We start from the raw sequence: 22,310 nt of genomic DNA on the forward strand, positions 1-22,310 counted from the left end.
ACGAGGGGAGGGTTGGCCTGTGGGCACCTTCCCTTGCTTGAGTAAATTGCCCAAGGCCAAAGGCCTTAGGGCTTTTGAATGTGAAAAAGGGCACTCGCTGTCGGCTATGGTGACCAGAAAGTGCCGTGAGAGAGAGAGAGAGAGAGAGAGAGAGAGAGAGAGAGAGAGAGAGAGAGAGAGAGAGAGTTTAAGACCCCTACGTAGCTTCACGAGCGTCACCACATTGACGAAAGTTACTCCGCCTCTGCAGCACGATGCCATCAAGCTAGACCACGCATGGTGTTGTGGAGGTTGAGTTTGTCTCCCTCCTCAGCACAAGCAGCTCTGCACATGCCGCGTCCCTTGACTTCATCCTCCCCGCTTAGCAGGCGGCCTTGCATGCCCTCCCCTTTGCATGAGCATGCAAGATTGGAGGGCTCCACTACCCTCTTTCCCAAAATAGGGCTCTGCTACCGATGAAATTCATAGAGGATTGCTTAGGTCCAGATTCACCGCCCAACCCTCCAAATATAGCCCTTGGCCCTCGAATCCCCTATTCGGCCACACTGGCAACAGGCCATGTGGCCCGGGTCCGTGACTCCCACCTGGGTATGCCCTTGGCATGACACTAACCTTTGATTTCCGTATTTACTTTGAAGTTTAATGTGTTTTATTTTTGGATATACTCAAGCTAGAAAGAAATCTAAGAAGTTGTAAGAAGTTATAAGCCAATATTTGTTAGATTTTAGAGAACATAATAGACATATGAGATATACTAGCACTAGGCTAACACAAGTTGCATAGTTGTAGTACATGCTCTCAATGCTCAAGATACACAAATAGAGTGATAGTGGATCTGATAAAACTTATGGTTAGGATGGTCTTATCTAGAGGTAACGATTCCTTTTTTGAACCTAGCAAACCCCCTTCATCACATAATTGGACTAGCCTATGAGATGATGGATAAATTTCTCAAAAAGAGGTAAAAGAGATGGATAAATGGCAGTAGAAATAGAGATGAATCCCTCAACATGGCTAATGGGGAACACCACGCATATCTCAAAGGAAACCACCATGCATGGCTCACAGGCTGATCAAAAACTTGCATTGCTTAGAGGAATGTTTTGATGGCTCAAAGGCAAGTGTTCATGAATCAACAATTAAGTGCATATGATCTTCAAAGAAAACCATAGTAAATTTCCCATCAACCTACAAGTCAAAAATATCGCCCCTCAAGATAGACTAGGTTAATGACAAATTGATTTGGGTTTATTGAATCTTGGTGGGAAGTGCCATCTTACCTCATACTAGTAAGTATGGACAGTGCTAAACTCTAGGAATATAATAAGCTATATGATTATATACATGGCAAAGGTAAAAACCACATCGGAAAAAATCCTCTGGTTATTCATGCAATGCATAAAAGATTAAAAATTTATTATTTTTATCAAATTTTTATAAGCCTAAAATCCATTTTGATGAGAACCTTAATAGTGTCCAATCCAGCTTTTTACACTCTTGTCTGACATTAGGCTCATGTCTGTCAATCTCTTCCAAGATCTAGTTAAAACTGGGACAGCTTGTATCCTCACTTGAAGGAGGTGTGTCGTAAACATCTGGACCATATGATTCCATTTGAGAAGGTAAAAGTGGCCCTAATCTTGCCACAATTGTAGATTCATAGTCCCATGGTCATTGTGGCCCTAATCTTGCCACAATTGTAGATTCATAGTCCCATGGTCATTGTGGCCCTAATATTGCCACAATTGTAGATTCATAGTTCCATGGTCGTAAACACCAACGTATATGGAATCTACAATGCCTTTTCCAACTTCTTGGTCCCTACCCACATCTTTTGTGATTTTGGCTCACGTCAAGGCTTTACCTTCTTTTGCTTGATGTTGACGTCAGTACACTCTTTTAGTTGTGGAGTGGACAGTCAAATTGATTAAATCATCACTTTGATTATCTGATAAGCGTCTCATTAAAGACAAACCCTTAAATATTGAAAGGCTCATTAAAATCTTTTTACTTGCTCTATGTGTAGAGCTCTAAGAAATATGCCTAAGAGATGGCAGCTTATAGGTGAGATTGTGACTTGAATCGATAGCAATGAGGCTTGAGAAAGCTATTCATAGCACTTTCTACATGTGCATGGTAGTAGATGACCACCAGTAATACAAAACCAAGGCAGAGAACCAAAGAAGGCAAGGCCACTGGAGGACGCAAGAACCTAATAGAGAGCACAAGATGAGATAGAGAGTGGTGGTGTTGGCTTGTATAGCCACTTATCAGCAAGGAGTCGAGAGAGATGATTAAGTGAGTGAATGTGTGTGAGTGCTAGAGTTTCAATAGAACTCATTAAAGCCACTCTACTAGAAGAATTAGAAGAGTTAAAGATTCTCAAAGCAACCAAATTTTCATAATATAATCTTATTAAAAACTCTCAACCATGGATAAAGTAATAAATCCCTTTAAAACTTATGAATAAATCTCTAGGATTTCAATAAAGCAAAAGATAGGAAATATAAAAAATAGAATAAGGATTCCATCCTCTCTCATAGCATGCACATTAGATTTTAAAGAACATGTGAGACAAGATTCAAATGGAAAACAAAATAAGTATAAAAATAGATACATTTAAAGAAATATTGGAATACTAATGCATGTATGCTACAAAAATGGATACAATTAGGAAATACAAGATACACAAATAGAGTGGAGATAGAGCTATTTATAGAAGCAGGATAGGGATAGCATTAATCTAGAGGAATAATAGGATTATGATGGTATTATCTAGAGGTAATTGTTCCCTTTAAACCTAACACAAAGATCATTCACAATTTTGAGAGGTTTGAGAGTCTACATCTTGCTATTTTTGTACTTTGTCGCCTAGTTTTGATATTCACATGATGTTGGTCTTAGTCTTTACAATTCTAAGAGGTTTGAGAGTTTACATCTTGCTATTTTGGTACTTTGTCGGCTAGTTTTCATATTCACTGATGATGTTGATCTTAGTCATCCCAAAAAGATGTTATTGATTAAGAAAGGATGTTGAGGTATTAAGCACTCAATGATTTTTTTCTTTGCATCGAGTTTATCCACATATTTGTCGTTTATCCTTTGCCCTGGTGTATGTTTCTCTTTCAAAATTTAGTAAAGCTTTGCTATGTTCATACTATGGCAAGTCAATTTGGTGAACTAACATGTTCAATCCTTGGACATGTTTTAAAAATAGAAGTTTTCAAAATTTGAATACTAATCTTGAATGAGAATCTAGTTGACCTACTCATCGTATTAATTTGAAACTATGAATTTGAAAACATCTCGATGATGCAACTGATTGACAAAAACAAACAATTTCTGTTGGTATCAACAAAGTGCATGAGATTCTTTCCTTCAATAATATTTTATAGTTGTCCTATTTTTTGAAAAAATTATATTGTGGTGATTATGGAGAGATTGTTATTGCTTTTAGTCATCCCAACAACCTACTTGCACGATTGTATTGAGGAGTTTAAGGACCAACCTAAAAGTTCTAATGGTATTGACCATATGGATAAGCACTATGAGGTGAATTTACAATAGACAAGGTGTGTTGGTTGGTGAAGGAAAGAATATGGTATTTCAAGCTTTGAATGGCATACAACATACAACATGGTTTTGACATATATGTTTCCTTTTAAATAGCTTTAATTGATAATAGGAAGTGGGTATGCATAAGCATACAAGACTTTCCAATAAACAATGAACACAACTACTCACAATACTAGAGACCACTATTAGACTTGAGCAAGTATTATAGCCATTGTGTGATAGGAACCTCTTTCCTTATTTAACAATGAACATAACTACTCACAAGACTAGAGACCACTATTAGACTTGAGCAAGTATTATAGCCATTGTGTGCTAGGAACCTCTTTCCTTAGTTTTATAAAGCCAAACTCAAACCTTTCATGTGATGAAGACTCAGCTTAAGTATAAAATTTCCTTTGGATCATGCAATTTTAATAAAGCCAAATCAAAAACTTATCAAAGATGTTGGGTTTTAAGGTTTTGCTAGAAAAACCTTGTTTGTCTTCAAATCTTCAAAGCATCCTTTTGTTCTCATTATTTGATGCAACTTCTTGTTAATTAGAGTTGACTTTGTCCCTTGATTATGAGATAAGGGCATTTGCACCTTAACGTTTGTTAAAACAATCAAGTCCTCCAACAACCCCAATTTTAAGTATTTGGGACTCTCCATTTCTCTATGCAAGGTGTCCCTTTGTTGATGAGCACATTGTCAAGGAGGAGGCTTAGGGCAACAAGTGTTGGAAGTGTGAAATGCATGTCGAACTATGATAATATCCTCTTTGACTCTTATTTGTAAAAGCTAATCATGCACTTTCAAACTAATGCTTGTTTGTGAACCTTGATTGACTACTCGTTTGCTAAAGAGAAGGTTATTAGTATGGTTGAGAGTACTAAGTTTGATCTTGAAGCCACAACCTCCATTTTAGAAGGCCATGGTCAACTAGTTGAGCTTCGAGCAACATTTCTTAAATTTAGGTAAGCTTCACTAAAAATGGACCTCTAGTGTATTTTTTCCTAAAATATCTAGCTCACCTTCATAAAAAACCTACAAAAACTGACACATTTAGTGTAGAATCTAAAAAAATTGTTTTAAAAAAGTCCGAGAATGATGGTTCAATAGGTTTCATTTATGTGTATACAATATAAGTGACATATTGTTATGTCTCGTAAGGTTCACGTATAAGACTCTTATCAAATTTTGTTATTTAATACAGTCTTCTTGCATTTATGTTTATTTGAATATTGTGAGAATTTTGGCTTTGTCCTTTTTTTGTCCATTGGATAAAGAAAGAGTATTGATTTGTGGGGTCCCCCACAGGACCTTTAAGGGCAACTGTGGAGGGCCCTCCAAATACCTTGCAACAAAGACATCAACGTGATGGCCGGCAAGAAATTGTAGCTTTTTTCCTTGGGAGTGCTTCAACCACCCTCCCACATTGACGTATCCCCCTTTGAATGGGTTACAATCAGTTTACGAAGCGCTAATCATAAGATACCATTAATCGGTGTCAACGTCAAAGTCATCTGCATAAATAAACGACCCTTTACTTTACAAAGCACATTGGGGGGGACTAAGAGCTTGGTCACGTGAGTCACCCAATTTCCATTCGCCAAATGATTACCAAAATGAGTACCTGAGAAGAGCAGGTCAACTACTCAAGCAGAGGGTGTTCAAAGGGAGGGAGTTCCCAGAGCGGCACGACTGCTTAGTGAGAATCTCAATTCATTTGAGGCGATTATTGCGTATCTTGCATCTCTCAAGGTCCAAACACTGCTTATGAGGTGATGTGATCGTATTTTCTCTCTCTACGTTAACTGTTAATAACCGACTGAGGAGCAAGACGGCAACACATGTGACCAAGCTCTAAGCACTAAAGTCTGAAGGTCCTCTATTTGACTACAATTGAGGGTCCTTTTATCAAAGATGACCCCATAATATCTAGGAGGCTATTTGAATGGCAAGGACAAAGCATAGCACCAAGCTTACATTTTGTAATGGCCAGCTTTTTTATTTGGAGGCTCTTCAATTTGGTCCAGGGTAGGTGTGAGCGGCCGGCCGAAAGGTGTGAAAAAGGGTGGGTAAGTGTGGTAGATTTATAAAATTATCATGTTGTTTTATTTTCCCGCTTGGTTGCCTACGATCATGACCAGTGCCTGGATTCCCTCAACTTCTTTCAATAATTATTTTCATCATAAAAGTCCACTCCATTAAAACTTCTCTCTCTAAAGAGGCTTTCTTGCTTTTATAGACACTGACACACACACTACTCTCTCTCTATCTCTTCTTTCCGTAAGTGTGTCTCTTTCTCTCTCTCCGCACTCTCCGTCTCTTTCTCTCTCATTTACACCCATTACCTAGCCTAGCACAGATATCTCTCTCGTCCTCCACAGTCCCACCTTTGTCTTTTACCACTCTCTCTACCCACAAATCACTTTCTCTCTCTATAAGTGCGTGTGTTTAATTTCCCCTCTCTCAAACTATTGTGTGTTTTTCACTCTTACTGTTAGTCAATTATCTCTGTATATTCTCTCTCTCTCTCTCTCACATGTGATGTTTTCACACTACTTTCTCTGTCAAACTCTTTTTACCTCTCTCTACCAAAGTCATCTCTCTCTATATAGGTCTGAAACTCTGTTTTTTCACTCACCTGCTCTACTAGCTCTCATCATCTTCTTCATCATCTAGATTACTGTTGGGTAGTTGTGCTCGCCCTGCTGCTGCTGCTGGTTTGGGTTGCTTCTTGACCCCAAATCCCCAATCATAGCCCACTATCTATCAAGCCTTAAGAGTCATCCCCCTCCCCCCTCTCTCTCTCTCTCTCTCTCTCTCTCTCTACGCGCACACAACAGATAAATTACAGTCACGTTATATTATCACTAGCCCTTCATATCTCTCTCTCTCTCTCTCTCTCTCTCCCCATACCATCAGCAGCGGGCGTCCTTGATCAGCGATATAAAATGCCTAGCCAGCTTTGATCTCTCTCTCTCTCTCTCTCTACACACACACACAGGTGGATACAACCTATCCACCTGAGACTTCTAGCATTTGTTCTTTCTCCCTCTCTCTCTCTCTCTCTCGCTAGACACACAAATTACACAGCAATTTACATCGTAACTAGTCCATAATCTCTCTCTCTCTCTCTCTCTCTCTCTCTCTCTCTCGCACCCGGCAATATATCCCGAGCCTTTGATCTCTCTCTCTCTCTCACACAGCAATATATGCCTAGACTGAGCCTTTGATGATTGATCTCTCTCTCTCTCTCTCTCTTACCTAGCTGTTTGTTTTCATTGCTTTGATGCATACCTCTCCCTCTCGCCTGCTATTTTGTCCATGCAGTAGGGACCTCTGATATAATGAGTATCATCCCTTCCTTCTATTAAGCTCGGCAGCAGCTGTAAATTCTGATATCTACAGCTGCTGCTCCCTTATAGCAATCCCTCCCTTCTCCTTGTCTCCCCCCTACATCTCTCTACACAGGGACTCACACACACACACACAAAAACACACACACAGATCAGAGGGAAAGAGCTTCTATCAACCTCACACGCACATATAGAGAGAGACTTATTATTGTTCTCTTTCTTGCCTCCAGAAGAGGAGAGAGACTTTATCCCCACAGATAACTGTCATCCTGCAACATCAGAAGTGAATGATGATCTTCCTTCCATTATAGAAGCAGGAAGAGAGAGAAAGAGCGAGTGAGAGAGAGAAATAGGAACAACCCCCTCATCTGTGCCCTCACAGCTCATTTCTCTCTCTGTCTTCCCTCCCGCCGCTGTCCTCACCTCGGTGCAGGATGCGAACGCGGCGCGGGCACAGCTACTCCGTCTGCGCGAGTGTTGCCAATTTGGAGCCGGTGCCGAAGAGGGCGAGGATATCTTTATCACATAAGGATCAGCATCATGGAGGTGGAAGAGACCTCATCCTCATAGAGGAATCTGCCAATCAGAGCAGCCTCACTGAAAGCAACCCATTTGAAGGGCTTCCTGAGGACCTGCTAATCTGCATCTTCAGGTGTATAAGTGCCTCGGCATCGTCTCCCTCGGATCTCATCGGCTGCAAGAGAACGTAAGGCTTGAAGAGTTAACCTGGTTTTGATCATGAAGGATTGTATGTGTTCTGTGATGAAGAAGATTCTTAGAAAGCACATGTGCATAGCAAAGAGTCACAAGCTTTGAGTTTTCTGTGTTTCTCACATTATAGCCTTAAATCTCTATTGTATGATCAAGTTACAAAACATGCAATGGCATAGTCGTAGATAGGGCGGCATTTGCGCCTGCCTGAAGCGATTGAGTTTGATCGGCCGTATCTAGCCGCAGATCAAGACGATGTTGCTATCCAAAATTCATACCACTCATTTCATGACCATAGGGGCTCTGTTTGCATGTCATTAGGGTTGTGCAGAGTCATCCTTATAATATTGCACTATGTACTGATGTTATTGCACTGATTGTGTTTTCTCTTCTGCAGCTGCAAAAGGTTCAACTCCATAGCAAGCCATCCCTTGGTTCTGGCAAAGGTCAGTGCTCCGGCTTTGAGGGTGAAGGCATTGACATGGTGCAACGGCTCCTCCGAGTTCCTGCAGCAATGCGCTGATGTGGGAAACATTGAAGCCTGCTATACCCTTGGCATGGTAAGCCAGCCCCTCTCACTTTGTTTAAACTGTAGCCTCTCTGGATTTTGTCATTATGGGGCCATGGGAAGAGCTTAATGTCTCAGATCTTTAATCTCATGATAAGAAGCCCAGATTTAACTGAATGACCTAGGTGCGTTACCGTGCACGCGCCAGATTCCGCGTTTAGAAGTTGGGTCTGTTGATTGCAAGGGCACATCTGCGGCTTCAAGAAGTTGCATGACAGAATAGATCACTGTTAATGCATGTATGGGCAGTGATTAGGGTAATAACATCACAAAGCAAGGTTTAATACTATGTAAGGGCAGTGATTAGGGTAATATCATCATAAAGCACGGTTTAATACTATGCAAGGGCAGTGATTAGGGTGGTAACACCACAAAGGAGCCTTAACACTATTAATTATGGTTCTGATTTGTAATGACCTAACGCTAGAGCCTGTAATTTTATGCTTTATGAGCAGTAGGTCAACCATGCAGGAGTGTTATCTACAATCTACAATAAAATAGGGGGGAAATAATTACGGTTTTGCAGGGACATCAACGTTAACCTTGTTTGTATTATGATTATTAAGAGTAAACGGTAGATTAAAGATTACTAGAAAGCTTCAAAATAAGGCCTTGACAACAAATCTAACCATAGGATAACCTTAATTCAGCCTTAATATGCAAAAGATATATATTAAAGCCCTGAAACCAACCTTATTAGAACCATAGTGTAGCCTTAATTTAGCCTTATCGATTATTGTACCATGATTAACAGAGTTGCGTCAAAGGATTTATTTAGAAGATTAAAACTAAGGATTGCCAAGATCTGACAAATGGAGCTATTAATGCCATTTAACTGCAGCTGCCGATGCGTAATTTATGAGGCGGAGGGAACTTAAATGGGGGCTATGGTCAAAACGGCAACTTTTACAGGCAAAGAGAGTACAACCCAAATGAAAAAAAAGACTGGCGAGTGTGTGTGTGGGTGTGGGTGTGGGTGTGGGTGTGCGTGCAAGGCACCAGCAGCAGGAGGCTGAGCTAGGGCTGACGTCAGCCCTGAGGCGGTCCACTCTTTATAAAAAATAAATAAGATTTCAAAGGAGGGTGGGGGACGTAGTAGTACATTGCCCTCCTGTTCTGTTCTCTGCGCCGCAGAGAGAGACAGAGAGAGAGAGAGCCGAGGTCACCACTCACCACCCCCCATAGCCTCTTAAATAGCGTGCCCAATTATTTTTTTCCTCCATTTTTGCAATTGCAGAAAAAGCACCCAAAAAGCTGCTATGGTAAATTTTATGCACATTGCTGCCCACTTACGTCCCCCACCCCCACCCTGCCTACACATACACATCTACATAGGGCCTCTTCACACCCCTTAGGGGCCTCATCCCTTGTCCTATGTGTTGCCTGGTCTCGACATCGCTGCCCACTTACGTGCCGCACCCACACATAGGCAGTACAAACGCCCCAACACCTACATACACAATATAGGTCCTCTTCACCCCCCTGATGGGCCTCATACCATCGCCTATGTATCGTCCTCATCCCGTCCCGACCTTGTTACTGCCCGCAGGAATGCACCCTTATCCCATTGCCCCCCTTTCGTCATAACGCCTAGCCCATTCAGAGGCTTGTTCCCACGGTCATCGTACCCCTTATCACATGACCCCACTTTACGAGGCTCAGCCTCATGGAAACACAACCTTATTCCCAGTGCGCACCCATAGCTGATCCCTGGCTAGTGCAAGCCTCAATCATGGGCTTGTTCCCATGCCCACGGTGGCTCTTTTTCCTTTGAAGCCCATGAACATTTGACCTGAGACCATTGCAAGCCTCAATCATGGGCTTGTTCCCACATAATATATGGAGTGAGAGCATGCTCTCCTAAGCTTATCTCAATGGGTTTATACGTTGCATGAGCCCCAAGTTTGATCTAATTACGGCAGAAGCTGCAACGGTGGTGAATTTTACTCACCTCTTCTTGCTGAAGGAATGCTTCCATACTTACCCTGAATGGGGAATGGCGCACCGAGCATGAAATGCCATTCCTGTTACGGGTACTCACGTCTGAAACATGGGACGGGGATTTGGAATGGGAAGTTGGAATGAGAACGGGGAACAGAGACCTGCAAATGATTATCCCTTGTAACTATGCACATCGTGGTCCACTCCCTAGGTGTGGCAACGTAATAAAGGTGTTAGGCCTGCATACACTAGAGCTTTAAAGATCATTGCATCAGGTGTTGCCCTTGCATCCCCTAAAGCTTTAAAGGTCACTCTCTTCAAGCTATATTTTGAAGGCAGCAACGATGCATTACTCCCCTCGTCATGAGGTAACCCATTAACATTAATGACAAGGCTCTTGCCCTAATTAAGTGATTGTCAGCTGATCAACCAAGTAAATTTGCCTCTTATAGTCCTACTTGCATGCCATTTAATGATGCATTGAGGATTCCTATTTTCATCGACTCTTTGTTAGCTCAAATGACTCTCTTCCTATCAGCTTTGCTAGATATTGACCGGGGTGTCGTAGGGACCACGTGAGCGGTACGTTGTAAGACATTGCTGTAGGTTATGAATTAAAGAGATTTATCTTCATGGTTATTTTAGTAGTATATAACCTCTTATGTTTGTCTTAAATGGACTATATATTCCGGTTATTATTGGTAATGTTTTTCTCTGATAATTATGCAGATCAAGTTTTATTGCTTGGGTGAGAGAGAGCAAGGAATACTGCTGATGTCAAAGGCGGCGAAGGTTTTGCATCCATGTGCCCTTCACTCACTTGCCGTAATACAGTTCAATGGCAGCGGTGGTGCAAGAAAGCACAAGAATTTGAGGGCAGGAGTGTCACTATGTGCTCGCGCCGCATCTCTTGGTCACATTGATGCAATGCGTGAGCTCGGGCATTGCTTGCAAGATGGTTATGGCATCAACCGCAACATTTTGGAAGGGCGGAAACTGCTTCTAGAGGCAAATGCACGAGAGGCCGCCGCCGCGGTGACATCAAATTTGTCGAACATCACTGGCCAAGCTCTACAAATCACGGCAACTAAAATCGCCATCGGCTGCTTCCAGCACCATTTTCTTTACCAGCCCTCTTTTAACAAGCTCACTGATGCGCAAAAGGCTGCGCTCGACCATCATCATGATCATCATCGGCATCCTCTTTACAAGTTTTTGCAGAGCGGAGGGTGCTCTTTGCTCAGTGACTTTGGATGCAATGTTCCGCCCCCAAAGCTGCATATTGCGCATCGTTTCTTGGTCGAATGGTTTGCGATTTGCCCGCCGCCTGATGGTTTGCGGCTATGCTCGCATGAGAATTGTGGCCGCCCTGAAACTCGTCGACATGAATTCCGGCGCTGTTCTGCATGCGGGTCTGTCAATTACTGCTCACGAGCTTGCCAGGCTCTTGATTGGAAGCTGAGGCACAAGTTTGCTTGTGTTATGGCAGTAAATTGGCAGAATCGACATGGTCAGCACATGCATGGGCATGGAGGTGCAAATCGCGTACAAGCCCCGTTTATGATCATCAATCAAAATGATAATCAGCCCCAATTCAACGATGATAATGATGATGAGGCAGAGGACTTTTAACTGCATCAGATCAGATACTGCGCCATAATGACGCAGAATCTGCTCTACGGCTATGACTCATGAGATATATTTGTTTTCGACGGCAATGGGGCGCATGCAGGCTCTGTAATGCATGGCTTTGAAAAGGATATAATTCCATTGCCACAAGGTGATAATTATAAGCATTCACTAACACTGATGAATGATAGTTATCGAAGACAAGCATTATCTTGATTAGCCAAGAGGCGAGATGAGGATGATGGCCCGGCCGTTGTAACTGTATTAATGAATATGATTGCATTGAATGCGAGCACTCCGAGTTTCTGATACCAAATATTGTTTCAACTGAAGTATGGGTGTAAGATTTGCCATATTGCATGAGAATTGCCTTGGCTTGCTCTCTGTCAGCTAGTTTTTACAAATTTTCTGTCTTGGTTGGAATGCTAAGGAAAAGTGTGAGTATGGGGCGGCTGCTAGTGTGCGGTTATTGGAGTTTTCTCAAATTCTCAAATGCAAGCTGAATGGAGTGTCCACCGAGCTCATGCCAGGGGATGTAGTTGGTGATTAAAGGCCGCTATTAAACCATCTTTCTTATAGTTACTTGAAATTCTAGGTTCCAGGTTTTTTCTATAGTTGGATTCCTGAGACTCCTCTCTCTCTCTCTCTCGTCTCAACTCTCTACTGATTTTGTATGAACGAGGAAGAAGTGTTATCATAAGAAGTTTTGGACAAATTATCACAATAATTCCCACATTGTGACTTACCTCAACATCATGAGCTTTTGTGAGGGAGGCATTGCATACCTAGCTAGGTATGCGGTGCCTCTCGAGCAGAAGCTCATGATGTTATGCATTGTATGAAAAATGCTGAAAAAGACTGTTTTGCTACATGAGATAATTTCTAAATCTTCTTGTGTATATGGAGGTTCCTTCTCTCGCTCTCTGTACTGACTTTGTTTGATTAATTATGAGAAAGAAGTGTGTATGAAGGTTACGATGACTTCCATCAGTTCGACCATGATACACATCTTCATGAAAAATAAATTAAGAAGCTCACTAGGAGACAATGCAAGTCCCTCTCTCTCTCTCTCCACAGTTGGAACTGAGCTCGTTTCACCCTTCCCCACACTGGGCCACCACCGCCCCCCCCCCCCCCCCCCCCCAAACTCTCTCTCTCTCTCTCTCATACCGTGCTCACACACTATGGACCTATGGTATCTCAACATCATGTCAGCATGTGTCCTCTCTCTCTCTCTCTCTCTCTCTGCGCACACGAACACACCCACACTCTGACACAGACAATAGTGTGACCATGTGTCGCTAGAAAATTCTTACTCAGGTTGACCTCCACTAACTTTGGATTCTCTCTCTCTCTCTCTCTCTCTCTCTCTCTCAAGTTGGTGGTCTCTCTCTCTCTCTCTTCTCTTCTAAAGTTGTTGGGGTTCTCAGTCTCTGGATTCTATAGCCGGCCATGTAAGGAGCCGCTCTTTTTTCCAAATATTTAATATATTTCTTTTTGGCCATGATGATCTATTTTAAAGACCCACTTTGATTAAATATATTTTTGGACTTGAGTTTTGACTCCATGTGGTTTTGGTGTCTTCTAGGAATCTAGACCCTTTTTCATGCAATTAAATGTTAATTAAAATTTAAAGATGTTGAGAATCGGGCCACGCACCTTTGTTTTTTCTCAAACTTAGCCAATGCAACTTTTTGCAATATCGCATGTGTACGTCATTTACTTAATTTCATCTTTTTCCTCAAATAGAGCGATGCCACTTTTGAGGGAAAATGAAGATACTTTCGAATTACAATGTTCTCTAAATTTCCATTTTGGTTGGGATGCAGTCATGCGTGCATCAAGCTAGTGAAACTATCTCAAAATCGACATAGTTACGAGAAGACTTGCATAGTTGCGTACAAGACAAATAGCCGGTACACATGTGACTCTGAAAGAGAGAATTATTCCAAGAAGGAACCAATAACTATGCATTGCGTAACCTTCCAAACATACCATATTGGAATGGTCATTCGTGCACTAATTAGGAGGTGGTCACGCAAAGCATAGTTATGCCAGCAAATGATAGTGACGCACCTATGCCAAAATCGGCAAAGTTACAAAAGGCCTTGCATAGTTGCATATAAGACAAATCAGTGGTGCACATGTGACCATGCACGAGGCACAATTATTTCAAAAAGTAAGTAACAACTATGCATCAAGTGACCATTGCCTTCTAAGAAATATATAGCTGGTGCAACCATGTCAAAGTTGGCGAAGACTTGCATAGTTGTATATAAGACAAATAATTGGTGCACAAGTGACCGCGAAAGAGACTTCTTTCAAAAAGTAACTAATAACTATGCATTGCATGACAATGCAAACCTACCTTCTTCAAGTATACCATGGCATTTTGTTAAACCAATCTTAGAGGTGGGTTTAGCCAAGGCTAGCAAGGGTAGTAGAGAAAGATAGCAAGTTGATCGCTATCGTGGGGAAATGGACTTGGTGGGAAAATTTACAAATCATAGCCAAATACAACATCGCAATGAATTGCCTCATGGGACTCGATGATTTTATCGTTGGATTTAGGCATTGAATTTGGTGTCTATTGACGTTAATGTGAACTCATGGATCATGGAAGGTTTTGAATTTCAATGTTGAATTCGTTCTATTAAGCATGGATAGGGGTTTTCATCAATTGTGCTTCAAATGGCCTTAGAGACCTCAACGTTTGTCTACATGATGCAATAATGACCACCCTTTTCCTAGTAAAGTGGTTTCAAACGTCTGGTGCAATTTATAGGTGCGGCTGTTAGCATCATCAATGCATCAATTTGGACATCCAAATTCACATCAACTCGACAAAATTTTCAATGCTGAGGGAATATTATATAGATTCGTCATTCTTAAGCCTATCAAACAATTCGATTAAAGTCAAATTATACCAACAATTTTTGCAAGATATTTGCAATCAAAGTTTATAAGTAGGAAAGCAATGGAAATGCATCTGCATTTTGCTTATACATGATCATACACTCTCAGACAGTTGTTGGTTTCTTTTACCATCATAAAGCTAGCAAGAAAATTCGGGTTCATTTTGAAAAATTGGGGACCAATCTTATGAACTCGCTTTATCCCTCACTTGCATGTGTACAATGTCTTCCATGTTAACTTGCTAAAAGAATATGTTGCAGATCCTCTTCACATCTTAAATGATGAGGATACTATTCTTATCACACAGGAAGAATTACACATGGAGCAAGAGAAAATTTTAGACATGAAGGATCGGAAGCTAGGACACTGAACAATCCGAGAGGTTATGGTCCAGTGGAAGGGTTATCCCATTGAAGATGTCACTTGGGAAGATTGGGAACGCTTTACTTCTCAGTTTTCTCATCTTTTTTTATGAGAATTTTCCTCTTTTTGTGCTCATGTAATTACCACTACAAGCTCTATCTTATTGAACGTTTGTGTCACCCAAGCAATGTAACCTGAATGTTTTTACTATGAATAATGAGACTAGTGTTATTCTTTATATTTTGTAACTCAGGTCATTGTGTGGAATTGCAAAATAAATATATAAACAAATTTACTTAAATCCAAAATCCTCTCATAGACTTCTACAAAAATTGAAACCAGCTTTGATTGTATGGTCTCATGCACTTGTTGGCTTCTTTCCTTCAAGATATGCCTTCCTATGTGCAAAGCTAGTCAAGAAACACCAAATTTGGCTTCATTTCGACAAATTGAACTCAACTTTGTTCATATAGTCTCAATCAATTTTTGGCTTCTTTCCATCAAGGTATGCTCACATTGTTTTGTGCACGTGTCACAATTTTTATCGCAAGTAGGTCCCAAGCCTTCAGAGGAGATCCCAAAAGATTCCTTTGTGCAAAGCTAGCCAAGAAACTTCAGATTAGTTGTCATCGTGTTGACAAAAAAAAATGTTTAAGCGTTGATTGATTTTAATCACAATTGACAAAAAAATCACTCAATTTATTAACTTCAGACGCCATCAATGATTTTAGTCCCTTGTACTTCTAGGGACTGTGCCATGCACATTAAGTCTCATCTATAGCTTATCGGAGAACACTAAGGAAGAAATGCAAACAGAAATCCCAAGATTTGAGCTTGAATTCCATTATCAAGCAAGTAGTAGGTCTGCTCAATTTTGTAGTAGGTCTATTTAATTTTGAATCCATTAGTATTATGTGGAATCTTGGGAGATACCTTGAGCTGAATTTTATGGAAGAGAAAAGGAAAGTTAATTTTTGTTTGGACGTACTGCATTTAAAGGGAAAGTCAAAAGGGGGTTTCAACTTACATGATTTTTGAAACTCCGAGTAGTGTTAGAAAAAAACCGGGTCGAGTGTATTTTAACTGGATGAATTTGTAAAATCTCGGTTAGATTTTGAGCTTGCTTTTAAGAAACCGGGCAATTTACACAAGTTTTACCGGTAAAAGCTTCAAATTTTGACCTAAAAACCGAAGTTTGCCCTTATTTTTACCGGTTAGGGCTGGGTGATTTTTTGTATGTGTGGAAGGGCTGGTGTGTGGTGATGGGATCGGTAAGTGGTGCTTCGCTTGTGGTTTGGAACATGGCAGGGCGGCGCTCTTCTCTCTCTCTCTCTCTCTCTCTCTCTCTTTGTGGCTCATGCTGGAACATGGCAGGGCAGCACAAGGTCGGCTCGAGAAGGCATGCGAGGTTGAAACGGTAGCAGCAAGCGGCGTTGTTGGAGCCTAGGGAGGGGGTCGCACCTCAAAAGAAGTGCAGGATGGGCGGCCAAACGAGCAATGGAGTGCAGCAGGTGACGGAGCCATGGTGGAAGATAAGGCTACGGCCTGCAGTGTGCGAAAGATTAGTTGCAGAGCAGCGTAAGCCTGAGGCTATCTGGAGCGCAAGGCAGGTTTGCCTGGAGATGGCAGAGCGCGCGACGAGGACAGGCAGCTCTACAAAGGGGGATGACAATGGGCACGGGAGCGCCCTCCAAAGGAAACCATGGAGGCATGGGAAAGACAGGAGGTCATCGCAGGTCGCATGGCGAGCTTGCACTATCTACCCATGTCTCTTTAGATTACTTGTCGGCTATACTTAGGAAACAAGAGTATGAAGGGTGCAAGAAAACCACTCTTTGGGACAAATTTTGATTTACTTTTTTTGTGATTTAAAGTCCATGGGATGTTATCAAAGGCATATACCGGTTATAATCTCATTTTTTCAAAATTGACCCAACATAAACATAAATAACATGTGATCAATTATGGGGAATCTAGCCAGATCCCCCAAAACAAAAGCAAGCCCCCTTCGGGCAGGGAAAAGTAGAGAAGGATAGTGTAAAATTGAACTGGTAGGCACATAAACTCTCTCCGACAGGCCCTCTACAGCTCTCTTCCGTGCTCACCATCGCCCCATTAGCTTGCAGCGACGTTATTTCTCCCCCTCTGGATTCCACTGACCTACAACTCGCGATCGCCCCACTCCCACAAGCCATGGGAAGGAGAAATCCCTCTTCCTTATAGAGGCTCCAGAATCAACATCTTGACTGGCACTCTCCAGGCTCTCCGACTTAAATCGAATTGCTATTCATGCATGTGGCTGCAGCTCGCCATCGCCCCACTCTGATTCTTTCATGTCTTGCACCATCAATCAACTCCTGATTTGCTCAAGAGGTGCACAACAAGATCTGTCTCCTGTTGGCACCTGCCACCCTATTTTCCCATCAACATGAGCCCCAGCTAGCGTCAATAACCATCTGCAAACCACTCGTCCACCTACACCCGCTTGAGCCTTTAGCAGACATTGGTGGCGTGTGCTCCTGCTCAAAAATCTGCCGCATACTGGCTAAGAGAGAGAGAGAGCCCCACACGGGAGGTGCAAGGGTGCACCCACAGTGCTCGTCTCCACATCGGCGTCTAGTGCCTTTAGGAACACAGCTAGCAGATCTCTCTCGCTCTCCCTTCTCTTTCTCTCCTCCACGTGCCCCCATTAAAAAAATATCAGGCAAGCGGCTATGAGTACAAATGCACAGGAAGCGATTGGGCGGTAGGGTAAAAGCCCCCATAAGCGGACAGGCAGGCTAGAGGTGAAATAATATTTAATAAGCATGATTAATCAGCTATAACAAAGAAGCATTTTGGCTTTACAAAGACTCCTCTTTTTTGTTTTAGTAATATATAATCGCGTGGAGATAATTTTTTGACAAGCCTCAAACTTGTATTTTGATAACTGATCGAACACATTTTTGAGTGGTCAAATTATCTTTCGTCTCTTAAAAAAGTAAGTTGGCCCCATTGATTCACAAATTTGGCGATATCACCCACCCTTACAACATAGGAGACCTTGGCTATAAGCTTATTAAGAAGAGGGTTTTAATATACTTACAACTCACGTTTGTGAATATTGCCCAAAGAGAGAGAGAGAGAGAGAGAGAGAGAGAGAGAGAGAGAGAGTATATGTGTTGGATCCACAGTTCGCACTAAACATTATTCACTAACAGTTGGCCAGACTACTCAATGCTTGAGACAATAATTCAAGTAAAAATGTATGGTCATACCTATTTGCATTAGAGTGCTAATATATTCCATACTTTGAAAGTCATAACTTGTCCCAAGCATGGAAACGCTATATGCATACTAGATGAATTGAATGAAATGAAGTCAAAGCGCACGCGCGCGCACACACACACACACACACAGTGTTAGAGTTTTATCAACATCTTCTAGAGGCCAAATTTGGTCTATGAGACAAAATGGTGTACACGTGAGTGTCCTCTGGGTATCCAAGAGAAAGGAAAAAGTGTTGAAAACAAACTTGATACAAAACAAATTAGAGTGACATGGGGATGTATGTATATATTTATATGAGGGATGAGGGGAATGGAGCTAGCTACTCGTCTTCATATCATGGTTGTACTCCCTTATTCTATAACAAAATTAGGGATGTAGTATGGCATGAATAGCTAGTGGTTAGGCAGTGAAGAGTCTATGCAGAATTATAGTAGGATTTGAGAAGACATGCTCTATCTTCCTCTAGCTAGTCTACTCATTTCATTGTTGGATCTCTCAAATGGCTTTGTGTCGATGTACTCTCTTGAACCGGCCGGTATCCTAGTGTTGTAGGGAGCCTATGGTTTTGAGCAACTTCTTCTTATTTTTGTGTGACATGTGAGTCAGGGGAACTATGCATGTCATTCTTAATTCAACCTTTCTCCTTTTATAGACTCTTAGCCTATTTTTAGGAGACTCTTGAACCTTGCATGCTTAGCCTAGGGTCGTATCCCCCTAGCTTGCCTTGACATTACTCCCCCTTGAAGAAGCCTTTTCATCCTCGAAAACAAAAGTGGGACATTTCTTCTTAAGAAAACTAATGTTTCCCCAGTTAAGTTGTACCATGATAGTCAAGAATATGTTTAGGTTCATGCGGTTGGTGGAAAGCTCAACGAATCAGCATGAACATTTGATTGACTGCATTGTTGTCCCTATATAAACGTTTATGTAAACCACTTACATGAAAACCCGGATGAATACTAGAGTGTGCAAGCCCTATCTCCAACCCGCTTGAGTATTTTGAATGGGCCACAATCTCTAGGAGATAACTTAGATGTATAAGCAGGTTTTAGACTTTTTGAAGGTTACAATAAAAATACCTCTACTTCACCTTCTGTGAAAGTAACTTGCCAACGTTTCACGTCATAATACTTCTTGTATCTATCCCATGCTTGTTGAACATTTTGATGAGAAATCTTGAGCATATCCATGTGATTTTGGATAAAGTCCTTCACTTGCTGATTTTTTCTATAGCCAATTCCACTATTACTGGTGATTTAAGTTGAAAACGGTACATAATCCTCAACAAATAGTTCAGTGGTTTTGGCTAATTTAATGCTTCATGAATAGCCAAATGAATGAATTTGCATGTCATTGCAAATATGCCTTTGTTAAACACTAAGACCCATAACTCTTAGTGTGCATGCATTGGCAAAAACTTATCCAACATTTCCACTATCGGAGTGTTTTTGTGCTCGGCTATGCCCATGGCTAAGCTCATACTCATAGCATACATGAAACTAGAGGGAATAGATGTGTAACTAACCCTTTGAAAAGAAACTAAACACTTCCCACCTTCATTTTGCCCAAAATACAACCTTCAAATACATTTTTGAATCATGCCTCAAGAGAGGGAAATGCAGCAACCATATCAGATTTTTGCAAATGTAGCAAAGTGCATGTGTTCAAAATATTGCAAGAATATTGAAGGTTGTATTTTGCCCAAAATACAACCTTCAAATACATTTTTGAATCATGCCTCAAGAGAGGGAAATGCAGCAACCATATCAGATTTTTGCAAATGTAGCAAAGTGCATGTGTTCAAAATATTGCATCGTCAAAAAATATGTGTAAAATATCTGCCTTGGCTATGCCCATGGCTAAGCTCATACTCATAACATACATGAAACTGGAGGGAATAGATGTGCAACTAACCCTTTGAAAAGAAACTAAACACTTTCCACCTGCATTTTTCCCAAAATACAACCTTCAAACACATTTTGAATCATGCCTCAAGAGAGGGAACTGCAGCAACCACATCAGATTTTGCAAATGTAGCAAAGTGCACGTGTTTCAAAAAATTGCAATGTCAAAAATATCTGCAAAATGACAAAATTGCTTGCACAGTACTACCAATATTGAGAACAAAAGAAAAAATAATCCCAAGTCAAAATCATATAATCTCTTTTGAACTCTTATGTCTCTCGACAAATACTCAACAAAAATCACCTCAATCTAGGAAAGTGATCTAAGAACATGTTAAAAATATAGTTACAAGAAAGATGCAAAGACGGAGAAGATGGAGAATCTCAAGAGCATACCACAGAAAGTAGTATCACAGAGTATCTCATAACAAAGAGAAGGCTTTCTCTATTGCTATTAATATATAAATAAATTAATGAGAGAAAGAAGTGCCACGACAGCAATCCTAAGTGTTCTCACACACATCACTACCATAATATGGTAACAAGCATATAGAGCCAGGTGTACCCCCTCTTTCTAGAGTAAACCCTACATGTAGGATACACGTGTCATATATCTGGAAAGTTCTAATGTAAGCCCTAGTTGTCAAATCTCTCTTGTATAAGGAGAACTTTTGTGCATTCAGTAATATAATTCATTTCATGATTAGTTGGTTTCCATCATTTTATCTCTATGATGAATTGTTTATTAGATTTTACCCCTTAATCCTTATATTCTCTAACTCTAACACATAATATCAAAGATAGAAGAGGATTAATCCCCCTCTTAGCGCCTATTCCTTTAGCTGATCTCATATTTTGAGTTGGAGTGATTGTAAAGTGTTTCCTAATAAAGAACCAAGTTTCCTTGTTCTTTGTTCTCTCTTTTTCACCTTCCCTTACTCTTTCTTTGACTTTTGGGCCTGACCTTGAACCATATTTGTAAGCCAGGCCTCTAGACCATGCCTTGTGCCTTTTATGTAGGCCATGTCCTATGCACCTATTATGCCATGCCTCTAGGCCATGTTCTTGGGTATCATGAGTCATTTATAGTCCTTAATATTCAAGTCTATGCTATGATATAATCATTATTTATTTATGCTATGATATTGTTTACTTTGATTGTTCTACATATAAAAATTCGTAGATTGGGGGAGCACCATTGTATTTGAGTCAGTCTTCAACATAGAAGTTTCTTGCTTTCGTGTAGGTCACATCCAACAAACAGTCAAGTATCCCAAGCCTCCTTAGGGGTGTGAGCATCTTGCATGTGCCCAATAATAGCGCCCATCAGATGCATAGAAAGCCCATACATGACTTGTCAAGCTCTGTGGTTTCAATCTTTAAGCATTTTTATCTACGCAATAGTTGCACATTCCTTTGGTAACATTGGTGTTGTCACATGCTCTCCATCATGTACTCCCATAATCTTTACCCATAAGGAAATTGGTCATTTTAGACTTCCAAGCATGGAAATTGTTATTGTCTAGCTTCTTGCTAACAATCTAGTTACCAATTGGGACATATTTTAGCAAGGATGTCCCTAAAATCTTCCCTTTCTTAAAGACCCTTGTACCTCCTTTGGATCATTTTTCTATAAACAAACCTAACCACACTCCTTTGCATGCACATGTACACTTACTTTCTTCACTCCCAAGTGATTATTTCTCCCCAAAGAAGGCTACACCAAACCGTTTGAGACCAAAAACTAAAATAAAAGAGAAATACAATGGTCCTTGATATCATAATGAGAAATAAATTCTCCATAGCCAACAAATGGATAGTACTCATAATGTTTTTCCTTATTCTAATGCCTATTTAGATTTTCTTAATTACTCTTTAGTAAAAAGATTAATTTATTCATGATTGCATATTGTGCATAAATAAGCTACTTAAGCTTATCTTTATTTTCCAACTGCCCCTTAAGTATAAGCTATCCTTCCCTTATGTTTAATATAAAAATTCTCTTAATACTCCAATTTTCATTATTGTTAAGCATATAAAACATGGAAGACTTATGTAAACTAACTATCCATCATTAGGATTAATCTTCA

At 40.8% G+C, this 22,310-nt stretch overlaps 1 protein-coding gene across 1 annotated transcript; it reads left to right on the plus strand.

The window, feature by feature from the left end:
- The first annotated feature begins 6,475 nt into the window (after window positions 1-6,475).
- Window positions 6,476-12,062, plus strand: LOC147418160 (F-box protein At5g50450-like). Its single transcript, XM_086506457.1, has 3 exons — window positions 6,476-7,624; window positions 8,027-8,189; window positions 10,868-12,062. The coding sequence occupies exons 1-3, from the start codon at window positions 7,353-7,355 to the stop codon at window positions 11,768-11,770; spliced, it is 1,338 nt and encodes a 445-aa protein (XP_086362583.1). The 5' UTR covers window positions 6,476-7,352; the 3' UTR covers window positions 11,771-12,062.
- Window positions 12,063-22,310: the final 10,248 nt, after the last annotated feature.

The sequence above is a fragment of the Adiantum capillus-veneris genome, chromosome 30, assembly GCF_014529385.1.
Source record: "Adiantum capillus-veneris isolate H3 chromosome 30, ASM1452938v2, whole genome shotgun sequence".
Classification (NCBI taxonomy): domain Eukaryota; kingdom Viridiplantae; phylum Streptophyta; class Polypodiopsida; order Polypodiales; family Pteridaceae; genus Adiantum; species Adiantum capillus-veneris.

Excerpts from the sequence above, each read along its gene's own strand:
- LOC147418160 (XM_086506457.1), top strand. The coding sequence starts at position 7,353 with ATGCGAACGCGGCGCGGGCACAGCTACTCCGTCTGCGCGAGTGTTGCC. Across the intron at positions 7,625-8,026 it reads CTCATCGGCTGCAAGAGAAC|CTGCAAAAGGTTCAACTCCA; the intron begins GTAAGGCTTGAA and ends TCTCTTCTGCAG. Across the intron at positions 8,190-10,867 it reads CCTGCTATACCCTTGGCATG|ATCAAGTTTTATTGCTTGGG; the intron begins GTAAGCCAGCCC and ends ATAATTATGCAG.